The sequence below is a fragment of the Eumetopias jubatus genome, unplaced genomic scaffold, assembly GCF_037043125.1.
Source record: "Eumetopias jubatus isolate StellerSeaLion01/CBP00866 unplaced genomic scaffold, mEumJub1_p1.0 scaffold_10, whole genome shotgun sequence".
Classification (NCBI taxonomy): Eukaryota; Metazoa; Chordata; class Mammalia; order Carnivora; family Otariidae; genus Eumetopias; species Eumetopias jubatus.
Genome location: NW_028274816.1, coordinates 122,136,836 through 122,161,989, shown reverse-complemented (window position 1 = coordinate 122,161,989; position 25,154 = coordinate 122,136,836). Strand labels below are relative to the sequence as shown.

Here is a 25,154-nt window from a genome sequence, read left to right as displayed (position 1 = left end):
AAGTAATGATAGTTTCACTTTCCCATCTTCCCAAAGACTAGAGTCACAACAACCACCACAAAAAATCAGATTCTATAACTATATAAAATACAATACATAGTTCAGGCAGGAATCAAAGATGCAGAAATATTATGAATTCATGTATTCGTTCATTTTTAGAGGGGAAAACATTCTGTCCTTAATGCCTGGCAATAAGCCTTCAGAGACAAAGACGACTTTATCTTCCCTAAGATAAGGTCCTTGCCCTCAGGACCTGGAGACTAGAATCGGGGCACAAATATGATAGGACAGGCTGAAGGCAGTGAGAAACTCCTTGTAGTTGTAGTTACTGACATTTACTCTACAGATCTGTTATTTTGAGGGTTTTTAAAAAAATTTTTTTGGTAAAGGTTCTTAATTATAAGGAACATAGGCCAGGATGGCAGAATCAGGCTAACTCAACCTCATTATTGAGGACTATTCTTATAATACATTTAAAATGACCTAGATGTCCATAAAAGCCAAAACTAAAACATGACCAATTTTACGGTCATCCAAAATTAAATGTAAACTTTTTTAAAAAAATAGAGTTTGACTTTTTTTTTAATTGACTATAAAATTTTTCTTGACTTTATATTGAACACAAAGCAACGGTCTGAGATAGAGCCATTCGCAATCACCCTGACCCCGCTACGGATGATCTTCTATTGTACAAGTTACTCAAAGCAGACTTTGTGGTCAGAGGGGAAAAAAATTGTTTGAGTTTCTCTTGGTGTTTGCTTCATTGTTTTAGATGAAGCCATTTTTTGACTAATTCATTTGCTTCTAGCACTTATGTGAACCTTGTGTATATAAGTGGTATTCTCCCCACCCCACCCCTGCACCCAGGTCTCAGTAATACGGCTGTGGGAGATATATGGAGAAGAGGAATGAAAGCAAAGTTGTTTGTTCCTTGATATATTTTTCCATCTATTCCAGAAGTTTTGCTTTTTGTTTTGGTTTTTTTTAGAAGTATGAATTAGTCTGTGTCTTTTTTGAAAAAAGCCATGTTCAGTAAGCAGTAAACAACCATTTTATTAAAGCAAAACAGCTTTACTAGAGTTAATCTAATTAATGTGAAATCCACATCTATACTGTGCACCAAGGAGCAGAAATGTAGGGGAAATGAAGGAGGTCTTGTTCAGATGTAACAGTGACCAGTCCCACAAGAGCAGCTGTGCCTAGAATATAAATAGGGATATTTTCAGGGGTGAGGCTAGACAATGAGGAGAATGGAAGGTGGGCAAAGTACCAAGGAGGAACTAGATGATGCTCTTGAATTGCTTCTCCATCAGCTGAAGTCACTTATCAGAGCCCTTTACTTTAAAATGGTCTACTTTCCACAGAAGTAGACCATTCTATTTCACCAAAATAGCCATGGTTAGGGTCACAGGCTGGCTGGCTCATGAATGTCTCTTTAACCCACAATGGAATGACCATACACGCAGTCTGGGTGCTGAGTCTTGGAAGTTCTGTAATTAGACATAAGATAAAGGAAAAAAATTCCATTTCCTCTTCTAGGCCCAAAGATGAGCCACAGATAAATTTTTTCATTGAGCAAAGTTTTTCTCAGGCACCCTTCCTGACATTAGAGCCTGCCTCCCAAGAATGAACTGAGCTCACACTATATCCGGCCCACCCCTTCCCTCCACCCCCACCAATTTCAGCTCTCCATCCCAGGTCTGCCTTATCCCTGAACAGTTATGTGCTGCAAAATTATTTCTCAGAAATGAAATTCTCCATCCCTCCTAACTGATCTCAACTAGGCATAAGAAAGAAAGGTTTGAGCAAATTGACACCAACATAAGAGAAATCTTACCAACCTAACTCAATCTCCAGTTGGGAGAATTTGGGGGCAGCGTAAGAAAGGAATGAAAAAAGTGCAGGCAATGTGGCGGGGGGGGGGGTGGGGGGCGGATATTCTGAGCGATGGAAGCTGGCTAGCAGCAGGGCCAGCCCATTCATGCTGAGAGTGGGTGGCGAGAGAGAAAAAAAGAAGGCCAGCACAGTGGGGCCCATGAGGCAGCAAGGCCCATGAAAAGGGTTGTTTCCAAGATGCCATTCCTCTACTTCCAACAAGGGTGTGCTTGCATTCTACCCCTTCCACAGAGCATGTCCTCCCTATTTCCAATCCCATCTTCTCGCTTTCTGAATTCCCTCTGAGCTCTAGTGCCTAACACATGAGTGCTCAATTATACTGTCACCAGTACTCGCTTTATAAAAAATATGTGGTTTGTTGATTCCTTCTCTCTAGGAAGCCCTTAAAACAACGGATTGCCTGCACTATCCATTTTTGGCTCAATTATATTCTACTTATGTTGACCCAATTATTAAGGTATTTTTTACTCCCGATTTAGCTATCCCCCAAAGAGTGACTTTTTAAAAAAGCAACCCTCATGAAAGTACCACTACGGAGATAAGCACACAGCAAGAATTGAAGTAGCTGCTAGCTTTAAAGCCAGGAGGTTATACTAAAAATACATAAGGTCTATAATGCTAAATGAAATAAATCTGTCAGAGAAAGGCAAATACCATATGATTACACTCATACGTGGAATTTAAGAAAGAAACAAAACAAAGGGAAAAAATAAGAGAGACAAATCAAAAAACAGACTCTTAATTACAGAGAACTGATGGTTACCAGAGGGGAGGAAGGTGGGGAGATGGGGGAAATAGGTGAGGGGGATAAAGGAATGCACCTGTCATGATGAGCACCAGGGGTTGTATGGAAGTGTTGAATCACTATACTGTACACCTGAAACTAATATTACACTGTATGTTAACTAGCTGAAATTAAGATAAAAACTTAAAATATATACATACACACAGAAAATCTCTAATTAAGGAAATGAGTTACAGATTATTTTCATTTTATTTATTTATTTAGTTTTTGTTTTTTTTTAAGAGTTTCTACTTAAAGTTCATCACCCAGGTATAGCACCTGGGGATTTTGGGCAACAATGTCACCAACCTTGGTGAAAGCACAGAACAGTAGACATGAAGAATAAAATATTTTGGAATATTCAGGACTGATTTCCTTTTCCAAAAAGTTTAAAACAACTTTTGGAAACTAAATAGTGTACACCTGGAGGGGGCAGTATTACGGTACATTTAGAGAGATACTGAGAGAGGGAACTGGGAATAGGAAGAGCACTTGGTCCACAGGCCAAGATTGAGAGAAGAGAGGACAGACACAGAGGACTACCTACTGAGGATCTCCTCTGCTTCAGTCTTCCCAAAGACTGGAGTCACAACACTGCAGTTGGGTACCATGTTGGGTACTTTACAGGTGCTATAATCCAAGCTTCACAATAACATCCTCTTTACAAATGAAGAAACCGAGGCTCAGGGAGGCTAAGTAACTTGTTCAAGGCCACATGGGTGTTAGTAAGAGGACAGAGACAGGATTAAGGTCCAGATCTGTTTACCTCCAATGCCCTTGCCCTCTCCACTAGGTAACCCCAACCTCAGCTAGAATATTTTCATCTTTGCCCCCCAAATAAAACCAAAACAAATGGGTCTGTCTTAATGAGGAAGGAAGAGGTGAAAATAGCTAGCTATAGATCGGTTATGAAGTCAGGGCAGGGAAGCAAGGTAATGTAGGAAGATTCAGGAAGACAGTTAACATTAGCAGAGAGGGAATTGTGTACCGAGCACTGACGAGGCACTTTTTACACATCATGTGATTTCATCCTAATAACCCTAAAAAGCAGTTATTTTACATGTAAGGAAACTGAAACTTAGGTATGTTAACTTACCCTAGGTCCTAATGCTAAAAAGAGTAAAAGCGAGCCTGGGATTTGAACTTGGGCAGTTGGGTCTCAAAGCCCATGTGCTCTTTCCACTGCGCCCTGTGCCCTGAACAAGCAATGCTCTCCCAGTTCTTCTTCCCATAAATGCCAAAAACCAAGGTTTGGGTAACACTGTTCTATTAGAGATCTAACCAGAGATTATATAGCAGTTGAACCGAAAGGAGCCTGCTTCCCACAGGAAATAAAACTATCATGTTAACCAAGGAATTTAACAGACAAAAAGGGGCTTAGAATATATATTTTTAAATGCTGCAACCCTCTGAACCTATGTATGAACACAGCTGAGATTCTTATAAGCCATGTCACTGAGGCTCAACAGGTGATCTACTCCACGGGGCTGGAGCCACTGTTGATAGCAAAGTTCTCCACCAGATGGATGTAGCCAATGGCTGGGCAATGGCTCAATCCAGTCTCAACAGCCACCCGGCAATGGATGACAGAGAATTATCCTAAAACGGGACTAGTCCTTGAGATAGGGTCCTTTTTGCTGCGCTGGCTCAGACTTAGGTGGGAATGTCAACCAACAGCTCTCCACAGTACGATAATTCCCAGTGCAGACAACTTACATGTGGACCATTAAATAAACACATTTCTATCTACACCAGATTCACCATCTTTTGTCTCCACGTTAAGCAAAAAAGTCAAAGCTTATCTCTTCCGTGTAGAAGTAGAGCCCTTCAGAAACTGCAATGAATCGCACCAGTAGCAGCTTTCCGAGGGCTCGATTCCACCCACATCTGGCTCTACTTGGGAGCTAAATGCAGCAGAAGTCTCCAGGGTCAACAAATGACCCTGAATAAAAATAGTCTTGGAAATCTGTCACAGAGTAGGAAAGGAAACAAGACGGCAGGGTGATTCACTCGAAATGGCAGCTCCAAAACCCAAATTCTCATTTTTGTCCCAATATGAAGCCAATGTGCAAAACAGGCACAGAGCAAACTGTCCTTTTCCGAAGGCCTCTAAAAGTGGTTGCCAAAGAATTTCACATGGAAGCCAAAAAGATTTAGTGTGCCATTCACCTCTCCTATAAATTTAACTGCAGCTACTTCTAACTAGAACTCTGAACCAACTGCAGAGTTACACTTAAGACCACCCAGAGTACCTAAGGTTTTGCCCCAGGCAAGAAAGAGGGACCCTTTGTCGCACCAAATTTTCCAAATGACCGAGCAGCCACAGGGAAAGAGTACAGAGGTGGCGTGGTGAGTGAGTGTGTGTATGTGCATGCGTAAGTAATGCTACAGCTCATTCCCCCCTTCCCTGACACAGTTAAGCTGTATTAAAATAACTACAACATTTTGGGAAGATTGTATGCTTTTTTAAGAATTCCACTGGTTGAAGAACAATCAACCAACATTTGACTGTTTAGTGAACGCATTTAAAAATGTACTGAACACATAGGTGCCCAGCATGATAGGAAACACAAGGGGGCCAGCGATGGGCTTGCTTCACCACCACCCACCTGCACTGTCCCCTTCCAAAGCCTTTATCTAATTTGGCATTCACAATTTATACTCTTTTTCTTAAACATGCCCCCCCCCCCCGCAACTGTAATGAATTTTCAGGGCCACAAAACCTGGATCCACCTCTGGATGACGCTCTCTGTCTTTGAGGAGCTCACTACTGGGTGGGAAGGCAGGCATGCAGGTGACAACAACATGACCTGATACATTCTAACAGTGAGGACCAAGTGCCCATGTGTCCTGGGAGCACAGGTAAGAGTAGAATGAACCCTGACTCGGAGGACTGGGAAAGACTTCGCAGAACTGGTCTCAAAGGTTGAGTAAGAGTGACAAGCAGAGCATGTAAGCAGAGAAGAGGGAAGTAGGACATTCCAAGGAATGAGAACAACTGAGGCCAGTGGTTCTCAACTGGAGACAATTTTGCCCCCTCCCCCCCAGCTCCCTGCAGGGAACATTTGGCAATATCTGCAAACATTTTCAGCTGTCATAAATGGGAGGAAAGTAGTGCTATTGGCATCTGGTGGGTAGAGGCCAGGGATGCTGAAGATCCTACAACGCAGAGGACAGCCCCCCAAAATAAAGAACTATCCACGCCCAAGCGTCAAGAGTGCTGCAGTTGAGAAGCCCTGGTCTAAGCAAAAGTGTAAGAGACATGCTGTGTTAAGAAGCTGCCTGTGACTCTGGCAAACAGTGTTTCAAATGACTGCTTTTATGGAAGAGAAAAACCAGTAAGGAAAGAGGGGAGGAAAAATTAAATTTCCAAGGAGCCAAGATACCAGGCTGAGCAGACGCCCTATTCTCAAAACAGGAACTATCACCAACAAAATTAGGAAACTGGACTCCTGGAAGCCTACGGGGCATTTCATTGCCCAGTGAAATGAAAAGCACATCTGTCTGGGATGCGGTCCTCGGCCAGGGCCCAGCCCTGAGCAGCAGCCTGCCTTCTCCCTTTTGCTCACAGGACTAAGTGGGGAGTGAGGAACACCGTGAGGACCAGGTGCTCCACGCAGCTTGCTCTCACGGGATTCTCAATTCGAGAGAAGGTGCAAAGCTGCTGCTAAGGCTGTAATGACTCAAGCACAGGGATGGCCCAGCAAAGGGTTCCAGGTCCCAAAAGGAAGTGACTGAAAAGAAAGCAGAATATGTTGAGGACACCGTGGCCAGTGCTGCAAGTGGTCATTAGGGCTGTTGGAAGGAACCAGGCCTGACCATGAAGGCAAGAGGTGTCTATGCAGCAATCTTACTCCTGGGCACAGACCCATTAAAAATGCAGTGAGGAGCTGACCACCACCACCACCAAAACCACCAGCACCCCCACCAAAAAAGGAAAAAGAATTAAATAGAACAGATCTCCCCCAGCAAGGGACTTCCAGGAGAGAAAGAAAGCAGCCTTCAAAATACTAGCAGTTTTTCATATAAGTGTAAGAAACAGAAGTGTAACTCTTTCACAGATAATACTCACACTAGTCCACATCACCCCTTAAATCTTGCCTCACCAAGACTCACAGGTAGAGACACACACCTACATCAATTTTTGAAAATAGTAACAGTATGAGGACAGTTACATCAACTGTAGCAAATGTCTAAAAATCAAATGTTAGCTCCAAGAGCAGAAAAGGAGGCTAGCAGAATACCAAAGTAAAAAGATAATTCTAAATGTCATAAAAGCTTTAAAAAAGTAACTTTTTCCCTCTTTTTCTTCTTGCTCTACAAAAAGCGTTGTCCCAAGGAATGTATTATGCGCCCAGTGTTATGCTGGGAGCTGGTATCAGGAAAATTACAATCAGGTTTGGATGACACAGACCCCTGAAACCAGTGTTGTCTTCAGTACCTATGTCACCGACCACAAATGAAGAGGGTCCTGCAGAAGAGGGGGGGGGCAGAAGACAGGACCTTCCTGACAGAAGTGAGAGAAGGAGCCACAACCTGGGGAAGGCACGAATGATCGCGAATGATCGGGCTCATGCACACACATCCACCGAAAGATGAAACACGCAAATTCTGCCCATATACAACCATAAATTACACGGGCCTGGCCCAACCACCCATGTTCCAGGAGATAAAAACACTTCAACATCCAGAGCACCGGGACCTGCAGCGTTTCTAGTTCACCTTTTGAAAAGTGAAACAAATGTTTCAAGGGTCGCAACAGCATGAGCTAGGAAGCTCATCCAGCTAAACACTAAAACAGTCTGGAGGTGTAATAACAGGGCAATAGGAAATCCAAACTATCAGAGAGAGGACTGCTTTCCACCTGGGTAATCAGGATTTAACAACTGAAGAGGAGGGCAAGGGTACTGCTGCTACACTCTGCTGAGACTGTGTTTACGGCTACCGGGAACCTACTACTCCCAGCTTATAAGTAAACCATGAACAATCACTGAAAGCTGTACATTGAGAATTGCAGCCGATTCTCAGAGTCGTCAAGTACACACAAAGATACATGCGCATGTCTGAACAGCCAGGATCTTGACTGACTCGCTGAACCTGGGCATTAGCCAAGGGTCCTGCTAATGAGCTGGTGATTCCTCCCACAACTCCCCAACATCAACTCCTTCCCCTCCAGCAACTTAGTATGTTCACTACCACCCAAACAGAATCAGCTTTCGTGCCTCCACTCCTCTGCGCACGCCACTGCATCCACTTGGAATGTTCTCCACCTAGACAAACCCTACCCATCCTTTGCAACTCATCTGAACCTCTCTCCTCGTGTTTTTGAGCTAGCCTAAAGCACCTCTTCCTCTTCTGAACTCCAGAACAATTAGCGTGTACAATTTCTTGGCAACAAATCACCTAAACTCTACAAAGCTTAACTCTTCTCTTTTCTTGATTTATTATTTAAATCAAGAGGAATTTCCACCTTTCTCCCTGTCTTGATTAGCACTGTCACCTCTTTGAGAGATAAGGATACACCTTATAGTTCCTGGGGGAGGAACCACCTTACCTCCTCAAGTACCTTGCACAATGTAGAACTAAATTGCAAGGTTAAGTTAGGCTCACTTTAATAATGTTTAATATTCAAACCTCACACTTAAGAGACTTTGGGACCAATAATATGTAAAAGCAGAAAAGAACATAAGTGCTGAAAAATCTTGAAGATCCTCACTATTTTACAAATTAGGAAACTCAGACACACAGACTGGTTCGAGGTCAGCTTGTAGTAGGCAAATGTAGAACTCAGAACTGCACCCCTGCTCCATACTCTGGGACATAGTGAAGCCTGGAGAAGAACAGAAGACCCTATGGGGTTTGCAATTCCAAAGATTAAAAACTTTCTTTAAATTCTTAAGTTAGGGGGCACCTGGGTGGCTCAGTCCTTGAGCGTCTGCCTTTGGCTCAGGATTGAGCCCCGCCCCAGGCTCCCTGCTCCGCAGGAAGCCTGCTTCTCCCTCTCCCACTCCCCCTGCTTGTGTTCCCTCTCTCTCGTCTGTCAAATAAATAAATAAAATCTTAAAAAAAATTCTTAAGTTAAAATGAATAGGGGTAATTATTACTGAGAAGCGGAGTTAGTTAAGCACTCAAACCTAAATCATGATCTTCACTTTATAAGCTTATGAAGTGATATTTAGCGATAAACCTTACAAGAAATGGGGCTAGAACTTCCAGGAACCACCCCATGCCTCCAAACTCCGTTATTTTGAAACTCCATTTACTGTAATGTTTAACCAAAAAAAAAAAGTCAAAACTAAAGTTCTGTTTACATATACTCTATCAGGAGTGAAATAATCACATGTAGTAGAGTTTCTAAAATAAATTCGTCTTGGAAGCCCATTTCGGGGCGTTGAGTTGTGACTACATTTTCAAGGATGTCAGTAACACAAGGGCTCTATCCATAACTCCTTGAAAAAAAACTGAAACCATGAATGCCTTGTCAAATTCAGACAGTTTATCTTGGCACTGGCAAGCAGAGCAGTCTCTTCGATGTCTGGAAACGTGTCTAATTACGTTTAGAGAGTAACTAAAAAAATAGCCAGTGTCCCGGAACAGACAAACTCAGGGATCACTACTCCATAGCATCCTGAATGACATGATGGAACCACGCCAGGAGAAAAAAAAAAAAATAGAGAAAAAGAAAACCAAGTGTGAAACCGGGATGAGACCCGAATCTCTCTACAAAACAACCGTCCCGTCTTCCCGGGGCTTTTGTGGCCGCCACAAAACTCTCCCTAAAGTTTGCGTTTTCCTTTATTTTTGTTTCCATTAGGTCATCCAGCCCGCCTACATCACTTACCTGGGGCAGCGAGCTAGCCGGCCCTGCCCCCAAGCGCTGCCTCCAGTCCGCATACCCCTCGCACCCCTCCCCCCGCCCCGCGTCCGGACAGCACCCAGGACACCCGTCTCCCCAGGGCGCAGCCCTGGGGCTCGGTACGCCCCTTACCCTCCCAGGCGGCCGCACTCCGGGGCGTCCTCCCACGGGAAGGCGCAACCATGGAGCTCCGGCGGGCCCCCGGACACCCCCATCCGGCTGCACTCCATCCCTCGAGCTCGGCGCGCCCCTGACACCCCCAATCCCGCCGCACCGCAAGGGCGCCCCCTCTCGGGAAAGCGCAGGCTCCCGCCCGGGCGCACCTCCACTCCGCCCTCACCTGAGCCGGAGGTTGGTCATGAACTCGGGCATGGAGACGGTGTCCATCAGTACGAAGTCCGCCTTGCCGAACTCCAAGCTCTCCTGCTCCGCCATGGCGCCGGCGTACGGGCTCAGGTGGGCGCAGACGAGCTCAGGTGGGCGCGCTCGGGCCGCGGGGGCCGGCGGGGGGGGGGCGCGCGGCGAGCTCGGGCGGGGCCGGGGCGGGGCCGCGGTGCGGAGCTGCGGGGGAGGGGGCGCCGGGCGCCGCTCGGCGGGTCTGGGCCGGACGGAGGCCGCCTCGCTGTTCCTCGGCACGCTGTCGGCCGGCGCGGCGCACCCGGCAGTTTCCGCTTTCCCGCGGCTGCTGCCCGGAGCTGTGGGGGACGGGACACCGAGACGGAGACGGCGGCGGCTGGTCCCGCCTCTGGCCTTGGTCTGGCCCCGACCCCGCCCCGTCCCGGCCGGGCCTCTCCAGCTCCGCCCCGCCCCGCCCCGCCGACTGAGCAGCCCGCCCCCGTCGCGAAGCAGGCAGCCGCCTCCTCACCTGGGCGGCGCGCACGCGCGGGGCGGGCGGCGGGGGCGCGCGCCGGCCCGGGCCAGGTCGGCGGGGCGGCAGCGCCCCCTGGGGACGGGCGCTGGGATCTCAGGGAGGCGGTACCGAGGAGCGCGGACATAGGAGGGTGGGTGGAATCAGGTTTCCATAATTGCCTGCTCCGCGGTGCTTGATGGCTGCAAGCTGAGTTACAGAAGTAGCTCGCAGAGCTTTTTGCGAGGGTAATTCCATATGATTCTATCACCTTGCCGCGAAGCCCACTCCTGCTCCTCTGCTCACGTCTTCTCCATACTTGAAATGATGGTTCGCTCACAGACAGAGAGAGTAATAATAGCTACACTTGGGGGACACTTAAAATGCCCAGAGTGTTTCTAAGCGGCTTAGGAAATTCCACTTAACTTGCCGCACAGCTAGCAAGTGGGGAAGCTGCAGTTTCATCTACGTCACTTGACTTAGAAGTTTCATGGCGGAATGCTTTCCTTCTTCAATGTTCCGTGGTCCGTCTTTCTGTTGCACTCATCTGAGCATGCCATCAAACATTACCTTATATTATTAATAAATTTTTAATATATGTATGTGTCACCTCCCTAGGATTATTGTAGGCTTCTTGAGCATGGGGCCGTGTCCTAAATTTCTTCATATCCCAGTTGGCACCCGCCAAGTAACTATCGTACTGCCTTGCACATGTAGACATGAAATCTGCGCTGGTTCAATGGGGCAGGATGAGTTCTAAGTGGTCTCTAATTTATGGATACATTGGTTGAGCTTGGAAAATTCTTCTGGAACTTACTACATTTTCTCGATGAAAATATATTATAAATGACTTTCTAAGGCAGCTGGCCCTCTTCAGCCTTGTGTTTCGGTTAAGACCATCTTCTAGGAAATCTAGAGGCTCCCAAGGACCTGGCTGGGCTCCAGCTCTATGGCTGAATTTGAGATGAGTAAACCAGACGGAAGGACCCTGCTCAAGGCTTGCTTCGGCTGCCAACAACCCACACTAGCCAGGAGAGGGGGAGGGCAGCTTGATCACCTCCCCAGGGAGCACCTCCGCCATAAGAAAGCCATCCCAATCCCTGGCACAGGCTCTGGGTTGCGGTCTACCATTAGCAGCTCTCCTTCTTCAGAAGACACCTCTCTGGATCTCAGCGTCCTCATTGTGGAATAAGACGTCTAGGCTAGACACTTTACAAGGTAGGACTGTCTTTTGCTTGGGTCGGTCAGTAATTGCATAATATGGTACGTTCCTAAAATGTTTGTATTGGTATGTTTTAAAGTAAGTAGAACTGAATTTCAGAACTAAAAGAAAGAATTGGAAATTTTGTGCAATTTGGAACAGCCAGGGACTCCTTGGAAATGGATGCATGTGTATTCTCTGAGCCCTGGGGTTGGTAGAGCAGAATTCATTCTACAGTGGGTAGGATCTACAATGGGATATAGCTGGGGTTTTCAAATGGCCAAAGCAAAGAAATTCTTGTTTTGTTTTGTTTTTTATCAATGTCTTGTATAGGAGCCCACCGTATAGCACATATACACAATATATGCAAAGGGCATTTTATGAATTTATAAGCCCAAATTAATATAAAATCAGGCAGGAGACCAGTAAAGCTCTTTTGAAGAATCCATATCTGTCTGTTGGGGTTCACCATCACCTTAAATCAGCTTCGGGATTCCAATTTACTTTTGAACATTGTTTCGGTTGTATAGCATCAGGAAAATTCTGATTTACGTGGCTAAGTAGTAATTTGTTACTTGTAGAGTTTTATACCCAGCTTTTTTATTTATTTATTTTTATTTTATTTTAATTTTTTATTGTTATGTTAATCACCATATATTACATCATTTGTTTTGGTGTACTGTTCCATGATTCATTGTTTGTGCATAACACCCAGTGCTCCACGCAGAACGTGCCCTCCTCAATACCCATCACCAGGCTAACCCATCCCCCCACCCTCCTCCCCTCCAGAATCCTCAGTTTGTTTTTCAGAGTCCATCATCTCTCCTGGTTCGTCTCCCCCTCTGACTTACTCCCCTTCATTCTTCCCTTCCTGCTATCTTCTTCTTTTTCTTTTTTCTTAACATATGTTGCGTTATTTATTTCAGAGGTACAGATCTGTGATTCAACAGTATGTATATACACCACATCTTCTTTATCCATTCATCTATTGATGGACATCTAGGCTCTTTCTATAGTTTGGCTATTGTGGACATTACTGCTATAAACACTGGGGTGCACGTGCCCCTTCGGATCACTACATTTGTATCTTTGGGGTAAATACCCAGTAGTGCAATTGCTGGATCGTATGGTAGCTCTGTTTTCAACTATTTGAGGAACCTCCAAACTGTTTTCCAGAGGGGTTGCACCAGCTTGCATTCTCACCAACAACGTAGGAGGGTTCCCCTTTCTCTGCACCCTCACCAACATCTGTCATTTCCTGACTTGTTAATTTTAGCCATTCTGACTGGTGTGAGGTGGTATCTCATTATGGTTTTGATTCGGATTTCCCTGTTGCTGAGTGATGTTGAGCACTTTTTCATGTGCCTGTTGGCCATTTGGATGTCTTCTTTGCAGAAATGTCTGTTTATGTCTTCTTCCCATTTCTTGATTGGATTATTTGTTCTTTGGGTGTTGAGTTGTATAAATTCTTTGTAGATTTTGGATACTAGCCCTTTATCTGATATGTCATTTGCAAATATCTTCTCCCATTCTGTCGGTTGTCTTTTGGTTTTGTGGACTGTTTCCTTTGCTGTGCAAAAGCTTTTTATCTTGATGAAGTCCCAATAGTTCATTTTTGCCCTTGCTTCCCTTGCCTTTGGTGATGTTTCCACAAAAAAGTAATTTAAATAATTGATCCTTTAAATATATTTTTATAATTTAAATAATTCATTGCTTACTTTAGTTGTCAAATATGCCCCAGGGAGGGTACAATCTGTTCTCTGCCTGAAATTCCCTTCCCTCTTGTCCCACTCCTCACCCCTGTGGCCTAGCTAACTCCCGGTAGCTCTGCCTCAACATCACTTGCTCCAAGAAGGCTTCTATGACTTCCTAAGTCAGGGTTGGCTGTCCCTCCTCTGTGCCCCCAACAGCACCCTGAAAGTGTCATTCCCGTTGCAGCATTGAACGCACTTGAGCCTGCTGTCCAGCTCTCACGAGAGAGAGGGCATGAGGGCGGGAGACTGTGTCTGTTCTGTTCTTGGGTGTAACTCTGGCATCCAGTAGCACTAGCTCAGTGCCTCGAGTGTGAAGCTCTTAATAAACACTTGCTTGATAGATGAATAACTAATGGTCTGTGAATCTGAGTTGTGCAATGTGAGGTTGTAAATCTACCCCCTCCCTTGATAGACTTTCTGCATTAAAAATCAGTCTTTGTGCGGTGTTTATCTCATTCCCATCTCCTGCCCCTGGAAGCAGGTCTTGGGGCTGTTTTCACTTCTTTCCTGGGGCCAAGCTGGAGCACTGTATGTTCACGTAAGCTAAAGCTGTTGTTCCAAAAACCTCTCTGCAGTTGACAGCTGCTAAAGAAAATCTGCTCTGGGTTATCTGTGAAAATCAGCTCTGAATTTTCCAAAGCAAATATTTGCTCCCATTCTCCTCTCCCAGAATGTTTCTGGGCTGCCCTACCCTCCCTATCTTTACCAGGTGCCCAGCAACCAGGAAGACAGCTCACTTCAGCCTGAGTCCTGAAAAACAGAAGCAAGGAGGCCAGGAAAAACATAGTCTATTCAAAGGGTATTTTATACATTTATTTTATAAGCCCAAATTATTCTGGAGCAGAAGTAGAAAAAGGCAAATTTACGTTGCAGAATAACTTCATAATGCACTCAGCTCCATGTATAAATGACGTAGAACTCTCTGCCTTAGGTGTGATCCAAAACACGCTTCCTCCCCTTTCATGCCAAAGACTGGATTTGAACTATATATAGTACACCAAAGGCAATATATATGCTCTCTGTGATTTCTGAAGCCTAAGTGCTTTAAAATGAAAGCAGACCCAACAGTCGCCTTCCTGGTGTCACTGATGACTTGCCCATCTGTGGCCCTCCCTTCCCCACTCCCCCACCCCCACCTTTCACTCTGTAGACATCTCACACGACAAAGGAAAGAGAAACTTCATAGCCTAGTTCACTGACATACACCACCCTGAAAGCCCAGAAAATGACTTAAAAAGTTCATCTTCTCACCTATAGTTAGCTATTAACGACAAAGGATCAGCAGGCCAATTGCTGAAAACCTGGTTCTAGGTTCTAGGGGTTTCCTCCCCTGCTGTCCCCGTGGCCCAGCTGTGCTTACCTGTGACAGTGTCGAGTTGGGCACAAGGATCTTAGCTCTTTGGCATGGCTGATACTGCAGACAGAGCTCCTTTTAACATAATCAACCTAAGCACAGAGGACATTGGGATCTATCAGCTGAAGAGAGGGAGGAGATGGGGGAGAGGAGAAGGAAAGGGGGCTGCCACTGCCTGAGTCTTAGGGTGGCAGGTGGACAGTAACAAGACACTGGTTCCCAGTGCTTAGGTCTCATTGTCCTTTGATGAAAACACGTGGACTTCCTCTCCCAAGACAAATGTGTTAAGCACACACACAAAACAGTTTACACATGGACCCCTCTGCCCCTGTCTATGGATCCTAAGTTAAGAAGCCCTCAGCTAAGGGAGGGGTCACACCACTGGTTCAAATCATTGGGGAATGGGGAAGAATTTAAGAAAACCATCGTTGTGGGTCTCCTGTGAATCATCAGACAGGGACTGTCCCAACAGCACACTCCCCAATGTGGGCAGAGGAACCGCATATTTATGGCCACAGGAAAGATAGCGTCAATGGTAAGAGAGGACGTAGCCTGGGACAGCCTCCAGAACTTTTCCTGCCTGTGACAACACAGCTTCTGACTCTAAACATTTCACCGCAGTGTATCCTCTTGACTAATTACAGGAGTGCTTATCACACCGAGTTGGCTGTCCAGGCCTGTCCTTAACCTCTCCCAGATGGAGGCCGTGCCCTCCTCATTCTTTTATCTCCAGCCCTCAAGCTGAGCCTGCTTCCCCTTAGGTATTTCCTGAATCGAGGAGGTGAATTAATTAGTGAGTTTATTTATTAGTAAATGGATGTGTGTAGGTGTAGTATTATATTTCAAGGAACATGTGGCATTTCTCTAAGCCCCAAGCCAGAAAATCACTAACTCTCAAGTTATGCTGGCCATTGGAAGTGGTCCTAGAGCTAGAAAACTTGGGGGTGTGATGGAAACCCACGAGAGGGAGAACAACAAGGCACATCCACGGTGGATTCATGGATGGGTGGCGTCTTAAGGCAGGATGTATCAAAGTTTAAAGTGTGTAAGAATCACGTGAGATTTTGTTAGAAATGCAGAGCCTCAGGTCCCACCTCCAACCTACTGAATCAAAAATCTGCATTTTGACAAGACCCCCAAGGGACGCTGCTGGTGGTTTGCAGACCAGACCTTTGATTATTATTACTATTATTATTATTATTATTTTAATTTAAGTAATCTCTATGCCCAACGTGGGGCTTGAATTCACAACTCGGAGATGGAGCCACATGCTCTACTGAGGGAGCCAGCCAGGTGCCCCTGCAGACCATACTTTGAATAGCGAGATTCTAAGGAGTCGTAATGGTTCTATAATCAAATGCATACCCCCTGGGGAAATTGAGAGCCAAGAAGAGCAGCTACCCTCAACTAGGTCAGAGCGAGGCCCTGGTAGAGCTAGGACCAGAACTTAAAGCTTCTGATTTGAATGGTGGGTAGTCTCCGCTACCCAATGGGGACATTCATTTGTGAGACAAGATGGCGGGGGGATGATAGATAAGCGAGGGAGGGCAGCACCCTAGATCTTCTCTGGGTAACCCTAGTCTCCCTACCTGTATTTCTGAATGGAGGGGGCTGATGTCCTTCTTTCCTCTGTATTTTTTTCTCCTCCTCTAAAAGCTTGGCAGAGAGGTTAAATAAGATATTGCTGGGGCTGGGAAAAATTCGGATTCCTTTCTTCCCTCCATCGACAAAATAGCAAATAGTCAGTACTAATATCATCCACCATTAATATTCGGTTAGTATCTACAGAGCTGACGCACAGGAAGAGTGTGACATCGTTCCCAAGGTGACATCTTCTAATCTGCCCCCCAGATCCGCTCTCCTCCTGCGATCCACCCAGAGTTTCTCAACAGGTGAGCTGTAGCAGTATTCATCTCCTAGAATTAAGATCACAAAATACAATGACGTTAAAATGCACCGGGTGAACCTCTGACTTTTTCCATTCAACTGGATTAATTCTTCGGACTATCCAGAGGTAGAAATAATCTGAGCAATACTTCTATTCAAATTCTGCCAACCTGACCCCTAAAAAAATGATACATGGGGAAAGTAGGATCCATAAAACCTAGGAGACCTCAGAGGCCATATAATCTAATATCCCACCCAATGTCCAAATCCCCTCTACAATGTGCTACAATGCCTGGACCTACCTCGGCCATTTGACTCATTAGGCCTCCCCCATGCCATGTAGACATCTCTGCATAAAAGCAACTCCAACACCCTTTTTAACTCAGGCTTACTCCTCAAGTCACTGCCCAGACTCACTCCATGCCCTGAATTCTAATTGTCCTGTCTTCTGCTCTTGTTACTCATCATCCCTATTTATGAGCCTTGTTTGTCCTTTGGAGCTGATATTCCACCAAGATAGGACCAGGTTGAAGTGAACTATAATCAAGGAGGGAGGCCAAGGTCATGGCCGGTTAAGGGACAGCCTTTCTATTTTTCTGGAGTCGACTTTCCTCTTAGAGTTTCTATCCATAGATTTCCAACACTATTACTGTTAATCTCTGTAAAGTCTGCTTTCTCAATGCCTAAGGTCTGTGTCTGTGCTTAAGCCACATCACAATCACTTTCTCCTAGTGTCCTCACCCTTTCTAACTTTCCTGTAACTGAGTAGAGTTCCAATCAGAGCAGCATTTTCCCCAGACTCAGGAGGCAATGGTGTATAGTGGCACCCAAGCTTTAGATACCCATACCGAGGCATAGGACAGGGGCTGGGGGTCTTCATTTTATTTATTTATTTTTTAAGATTTTATTTATTTATTTGACAGAGAGAGATACAGCGAGAGAGGGAACACAAGCAGGGGGAGTGGGAGAGGGAGAAGCAGGCTTCCCGCAGAGCAGGGAGCCAGATGTGGGACTCGATCCCAGGACTCTGGGATCATGACCTGAGCCAAAGGCAGATGCTCAACGACTAAGCTGCCCAGGTGCCCCGGATCTTCATTTTAATAAGCAGCTCAGGAGACTCTGCTGCAGGTGGTCAGGAGGCCTAACTTGAGAAATAATGATGGGAATTTTGGTGTCAGACACATCAGGGTTCACTTCCTAGCTTTGCAACTTACTACCAGTGTGACCTTGAACAAATTAGTTTATCTTTATAAGCCCTGGTTTCCTCATCTCTCTCTCTTTTTCAAAAGATTTTATTTATTTATTTGAGAGAGTGTGTGCAAGCATGAGCGGGATTGGCGGGGTGGGAGGGGGCGGAGGGAGCAGAGGGAGAAGCAGGCTCTCCACTGAGCAGGGAGCCCGATTCGGGGCTGGATCCCAGGACCCTGGAATCATGACCTGAGCCAAAGGCAGCTGCTTAACTTACTGAGCCACCCAGGCACCCCTCATCTCTTTTAAAGAGTTGATAACATCCATCTCTGAGTATTAAAACCATGAAATGAGATGTCTATATAGTGCTTTGTATAATTCAAGGCAAGTACCGAGGCTTCGATAAATACAAGTTAGCATTGCTGTTAGTGTAACTGCTTCTTTTATCTTCAGGATAGGGAACTTATTAGCAGGCGATTTATTGCATGTCCTTTTTAGCTGACCCAGATTTCTAGTAGATGCTGGTGAGTCTTCTGATTACCCCATGACTTTCTCCTATGTCAGTTTCGTGATTCTTCTCAGTAATTTATTGCCATTTCCATGCATAGCCATGGGCCTTGCGCTTAGTAGGGGATCAAAATTTGCTGACTATTTTTTTTTTTAAGATTTCATTTATTTGAGAGAGAGTGTGTGCGTGCGCGTGTGCACGAGAGAGAGCATGAGTGGGGGGAGGGACAGAGGGAGAAGCAGACTCCTCACTGAGCAAGGAGCCTGAAGCAGGACTCCATCCCAGGACCCCAGGATCATGACCTGAGCCAAAGGCAGACACTCAACCAACTGAGCCACCCAGGCGCCCAAAATTTTTGCATGAGTGAGTGCCATCTGCCCAAGCCTTCTGTGCTATACTCCCACGGCAACACCACCTCTGTTCTCACCCTTCGCCTGTGCTCTCCAGCATCTTCTGGATGCTATAGTTTTGGTTTGGTTCCCCATTGGCCCGGACCAGTGAAGAGTGCCATCCCACCGAGACAAAGATTTCTGACAGTTTATATTTACTTTGTTGCATTAAAACTTCCAGTTCAGGGTCATCTGGGTGGCTCAGTCGATTAAGCATCTGCCTTCAGCTCAGGTCATGATCCCAGGGTCCTGGGATCAAGTCCCACGTTGGGCTCCCTGCTCAGTGGGGAGCCTGCTTCTCCTTCTCCTGCCCCCTCCCCCGCTTGTGCACGCTCTCTCTCTCTCAAATAATAAATAAAATCTTTAAAAACAAAAACAAAACAAAACAAAAACTTTCCAGTTCATTTCATCATATAATATATGCTCTGTGTATACATTGCCTTTTTAACTAGAGAGATAATGAGAGATGAAGCCAGTAAAAAGAGAGTAGGAGTTGAAGTGGTGGGTGGGGACGTGCTTTGACAGCCAGGTGGATGATAGGGAACTGCTTTCTCCTTTCACAGAAGTGTTCAGTGGAGTTCTGTTGTTGTTAGCAAAGAATTATTCAGGGGAATTGAGCCTGCACTACGGACAGGCTACATCCCAAGGGCTCCATCGATGAATAAATGCATGCAGCAGCTGTGCAGAGTGCACACGTGTAACTAGAAGGATTGGGCGGCTCTGGTGTTTGGGTTTGGAAGGTGGTAGAGCAATGGGATTAGAAGCAGAGGCTCAGGGGCTGGTTCTGCCACCTGGGCAAGCCCCTCGAGCCCTCTGAGACTCAGTTTCTTCTTCTGTAAAGTGAAAGTAATACTAATATCCTACCTCCTAATGTTGCCGTGACAATTACGTGCAATAAAGTATGTCCAGTGCTTCGTGTGGGGACTGGGACATCGGGCTCAACAGCTGGGAGCTGACAGTCCTATTAGAACCCACCAGTCCCCGGCACCCAGGCTTCAGTGCCCCTCAGCACTGAGAGAGGAAGGAGTCTCTTGTCATCTGGTTCTTTTCTTCCTTTGACACCCTGGCTCTCTGGTGTTCTCTTATCTGTTGATTTGTGTCAGGCTGATCACTTCCTTGTAGCTGAGCTGATAATACTAATTGCAGGGAGTTCACGGCCTCTCTATCTACAGTTTCTCAACCTTCACTCTTGAAGGTATGGTGACTTCCTGGCTTCCCTATTCCAGCTTTGTCACCTGAGTTCCTAATTGCTGTGGCATACACCAGGCAGTCCGCCGGGTGCAAATGCAAATACCCAGAGCACATCCGTGCAGAGCTGCTCCTTTCTCCCCAACCACTGGCCCTGTGCAGTTGCTTCAGGAAAGTTTTTTAGACCAATGAATCCTAAATCTGGCTGGTCCTCAGATTCACCAGGGCTGCTTAAGCAAAAAATTCGGCTTCCCGGATTCCACTCCCAGTCCTTTTTTTTTTTTTTAATTTTTTTATTGTTAGGTTAATCACCATACATTACATCATTAGTTTTTGATGTAGTGTTCCATGATTCATTGTTTGTGCATAACACCCAGTGCTCCACGCAGAATGTGCCCTCTTTAATACCCATCACCAGGCTAACCCATCCCCCAACCTCCTCTCCTCTAGAACCCTCAGTTTGTTTTTCAGAGTCCATCGTCTCTCATGGTTTGTCTCCCACTCCGACTTACTCCTCTTCATTCTTCCCCTCCTGCTATCTTCTTCTTTCTTCTTAACATATGTTGCATTATTTGTTTCAGAAGTACAGATCTGTGATTCAACAGTCTTGCACAATTCACAGCGCTCACCATAGCACATACCTTCCCCAATGTCTATCACCCAGCCACCCCATCCCTCCCACCCCCCACCACTCCAGCAACACTCAGTTTGTTTCCTGACATTAAGAATTCCTCATATCAGTGAGGCCATATGATACATGTCTTTCTCTGATTGACTTATTTCACTCAGCATAACACCCTCCAGTTCCATCCACGTCATTGCAAATGGCAAGATCTCATTCCTTTTGATGGCTGCATAATATTCCATTGTGTATATATACCACTTCTTCTTTATCCATTCATCTGTCGATGGACATCTTGGCTCTTTCCACAGTCTGGCTATTGTGGACATTGCTGCTATAAACATTGGGGTGCACGTAGCCCTTCGGATCCCTACATTTGTATCTTTGGGGTAAATACCCAGTAGTGTAATTGCTGGACCGTATGGTAACTCTATTTTCAACGGTTTGAGGAACCTCCATACTGTTTTCCAGAGGGGTTGCACCAGCTTGCATTCTCACCAACAGTGTAGGAGGGTTCCCCTTTCTCCGCATCCCCGCCAACATCTGTCGTTTCCTGACTTGTTAATTCTAGCCATTCTGACTGGTGTGAGGTGGTATTCTCATTGAGGTTTTCATTTGGATTTCCCTGATGATGAGCGATGTGGAGCGCTTTTTCATGTGTCTGTTGGCCATTTGGATGTCTTCTTTGGAAAAATGTCTGTTCATGTCTTCTGCCCATTTCTTGATTGGATTATTTGTTCTTTGGGTGTTCAGTTTGATAAGTTCTTTATAGATTTTGGATACTAGCCCTTTATCTGATATGTCATTTGCAAATATTTTCTCCCATTCTGTCGGTTGTCTTTTGGTTTTGTGGACTGTTTCTTTGGCTGTGCAAAAGCTTTTTATCTTGATGAAATCCCAATAGTTCATTTTTGCCCTTGCTTCCCTTGCCTTTGGCGATGTTTCTAGGAAGAAGTTGCTGCGGCTGAGGTCGAAGAGGTTGCTACCTGTGTTCTCCTTTAGGATTTTGATGGACTCCTGTCTCACGTTTAGGTCTTTCAACCATGTGGAGTCTATTTTTGTGTGTGGTGTAAGGAAATGGTCCAGTTTCATTCTTCTGCATGTGGCTGTCCAATTTTCCCAACACCATTTGTTGAAGAGACTGTCTTTTTGCCATTGGACATTCTTTCCTGCTTTGTCAAAGATGAGTTGACCATAGAGTTGAGGGTCCATTTCTGGGCTCTTGATTCTGTTCCATTGATCTATGTGTCTGTTTTTGTACCATACTGTCTTGATGATGACAGCTTTGTAATAGAGCTGGGAGTCCGGAATTGTGATGCCGCCAGCTTTGCTTTTCTTTTTCAATATTCCTCTGGCTATTCGGGGTCTCTTCTGGTTCCATACAAATTTTAGGATTATTTGTTCCATTTCTTTGAAAAAAGTAGATGGTATTTTGATGGGGATTGCATTGAATGTGTAGATTGCTCTAGGTAGCATTGACATCTTCACAATGTTTGTTCTTCCAGTCCATGAGCATGGAACATTTTTCCATTTCTTTGTGTCTTCTTCGGTTTCTTTCATGAGTATTTTATAGTTTTCTGAGTACAGATCCTTTGCCTCTTTGGTTAAATTTATTCCTAGGTATCTTATGGTTTTGGGTGCAATTGTAAATGGAATCGACTCCTTGATTTGTCTCTCTTGTGTCTTGTTGTTGGTGTATAGGAATGCCGCTGATTTCTGTGCATTGATTTTCTATCCTGCTACTTGACTGAATTCCTGTATGAGTTCTAGTAGTTTTGGGGTGGAGTCTTTTGGGTTTTCCACATACAGTATCATATCATCTGCAAAGAGTGAGAGTTTGACTTCCTCTTTGCCAATTTGGATGCCTTTGATTTCTTTTTGTTGTCTGATTGCTGTGGCTAGGACTTCTAATACTATGTTGAATAGCAGTGGTGAGAGTGGACATCCCTGCCACGTTCCTGACCTTAGGGGAAAAGCTCTCAGCTTTTCCCCATTGAGAATGATATTCGCTGTAGGTTTTTCATAGACGGCTTTTATGATATTGAGGTACGTAGCCTCTATCCCTATACTCTGAAGAGTTTTGATCAAGAAAGGATGCTGTACTTTGTCAAATGCTTTTTCTGCATCTATTGAGAGGATCCTATGATTCTTGTTCTTTCTTTTGTTAATGTATTGTATCACGTTGATTGATTTGCGGATGTTGAACCAGCCTTGCAGCCCAGGAATAAATCCCACTTGGTCGTGGTGAATAATCCTTTTAATGTACTGTTGGATCCTATTGGCTAGTATTTTGGTGAGAATTTTTGCAAACATGTTCATCAAGGATATTGGTCTGTAATTCTCCTTTTTGATGGGGTCTTTGTCTGGTTTTGGGATCAAGGTAATGCTGGCCTCATAAAATGAGTTTGGAAGTTTTCCTTCCATTTCTATTTTTTGGAACAGTTTCAGGAGAATAGGTATTAATTCTTCTTTAAATGTCTGATAGAATTCCCCTGGGAAGCTATCTGGCCCTGGGCTTTCGTTTGTTGGGAGATTTTTGATGACTGCTTCAATTTCCTTAGTGGCTATAGGTCTGTTCAGGTTTTCTATGTCTTCCTGGTTCAATTTTGGTAGTTGATACATCTCTAGGAATGCACCCATTTCTTCCAGGTTATCTAATTTGGTGGCATAGAGTTGCTCATAATATGTTCTTATACTTGTTTGTATTTCTTTGGTGTTGGTTGTGATCTCTCCTCTTTCATTCATGATTTTGTTGATTTGGGTCATTTCTCTTTTCTTTTTGAGAAGTCTGGCCAGGGGTTTATCAATCTTGTTACTTCTTTCAAAGAACCAGCTCCTAGTTTCGTTGATCTGTTCTACTGTTCTTTTGGTTTCTAGTTCATTGATTTCTGCTCTGATCTTTATTATTTCTCTTCTCCTGCTGGGTTTAGGCTTTATTTGCTGTTTTTTCTCCAGCTCCTTTAGGTGCAGGGTTAGGTTGTGTATTTGAGACCTTTCTTGTTTCTTGAGAAAGGCTTGTATTACTATATACTTTCCTCTCAGGACTGCCTTTGCTGTATCCCAAAGATTTTGAACAGTTGTGTTTTCATTTTCATTGGTTTCCAGGAATTTTTTTAGTTCTTCTTTAATTTCCTGGTTGACCCATTCATTCTTTAGTAGGATGCTCTTTAGCCTCCATGTATTTGAGTTCTTTCCGACTTTCCTCTTGTGATTGAGTGCTAGTTTCAAAGCATCGCGGTCTGAAAATACGCAGGGAATGATCCCAATCTTTTGGTACCGGTTGAGACCTGATTTGTGACCTAGGATGTGATCAATTCTGGAGAATGTTCCATGGGCACTAGAGAAGAATGTGTATTCCGTTGCTTTGGGATGGAATGTTCTGAATATGTCTGTGAAGTCCATTTGGTCCAGTGTGTCATTTAAAGTCTTTATTTCCTTGTTGATCTTTTGCTTAGATGATCTGTCCATTTCAGTCAGGGGGGTGTTAAAGTCCCCCACTATTATTGTATTATTGTCAATGTGTTTCTTCGCTTTTGTTATTAATTGCCTTATATAATTGGCTGCTCCCATGTTAGGGGCATAGATATTTACAATTGTTAGATCTTCTTGTTGGATAGACCCTTTCAGTAGGATATAGTGTCCTTCCTCATCTCTTATTACAGTCTTGGGTTTAAAATCTAATTTGTCTGATATAAGGATTGCCACCCCAGCTTTCTTTTGGTGTCCATTAGCATGGTAAATGGTTTTCCACCCCCTCACTTTCAGTCTGGGGGTGTCTTTGGGTCTAAAGTGAGTCTCTTGCAGACAGCATATTGATGGGTCTTGTTTTTTAATCCAATGTGATAGCCTGTGTCATCTGATTGGGGCATTTAGCCCATTTACATTCAGGGTAACTACTGAAAGGTATGAATTTAGTGCCACTGTATTGCTTGTAAGGTGACTGTTACTGTATATTGTCTCTGTTCCTTTCTGATCTATGCTGCTTTTAGGCTCTCTCTTTGCTTAGAGGACCCCTTTCAATATTTCTTGGAGGGCTGGTTTCGTGTTTGCAAATTCCTTTAGTTTTTGTTTGTCTTGGAAGCTTTTTATCTCTCCTTCTATTTTCAATGACAGCCTAGCTGGATATAGTATTCTTGGCTGCATATTTTTCTCGTTTAGTACTCTGAAGATATCTTGCCAGTCCTTTCTGGCCTGCCAGGTCTCTGTGGATAGATCTGTTGCCAATCTAATATTTCTACCATTGTAGGTTACATATCTCTTCTCCCGAGCTCTTTTCAGGATTTTCTCTTTGTCTCTGAGACTCGTAAGTTTTACTATTAGATGTTGGGGTGTTGACCTATTATTATTGATTTTCAGAGTGGTTCTCTGGGCCTCCTGGATTTTGATGCCTGTTTTCTTCCTCACATTAGGGAAGTTCTCTGCTATAATTTGCTCCAATATACCTTCTGCCCCTCTCTCTCTTTCTTCTTCTTCTGGGATCCCAATTATTCTAATGTTGTTTCGTCTTATCGTATCGCTTATCTCTCGAATTCTGGCCTCGTGATCCAGTAGTTGTTTCTCTCTCTTTTTCTCAGCCTCTTTATTTTCCATCATTTGGTCTTCTATATCGCTGATTCTCTGTTCTGCCTCATTTATCCGAGCAGTTAGGGCCCCCATTTTTGATTGCACCTCATCAATAGC

General features: G+C 44.7%; 1 protein-coding gene across 1 annotated transcript in view; it reads right to left on the bottom strand.

Moving 5' to 3' along the window:
- MYO1D (myosin ID) overlaps positions 1 to 9,971 on the bottom strand; it is a 349,561-nt gene extending 339,590 nt beyond the window's left edge. Inside the window, exon 1 of the mRNA XM_088028373.1 lies at positions 9,877 to 9,971. Coding sequence (XP_087884499.1) covers positions 9,877 to 9,971 — 95 coding nt within the window. The remainder of the gene's footprint in view (positions 1 to 9,876) is intronic.
- Positions 9,972 to 25,154: the final 15,183 nt, after the last annotated feature.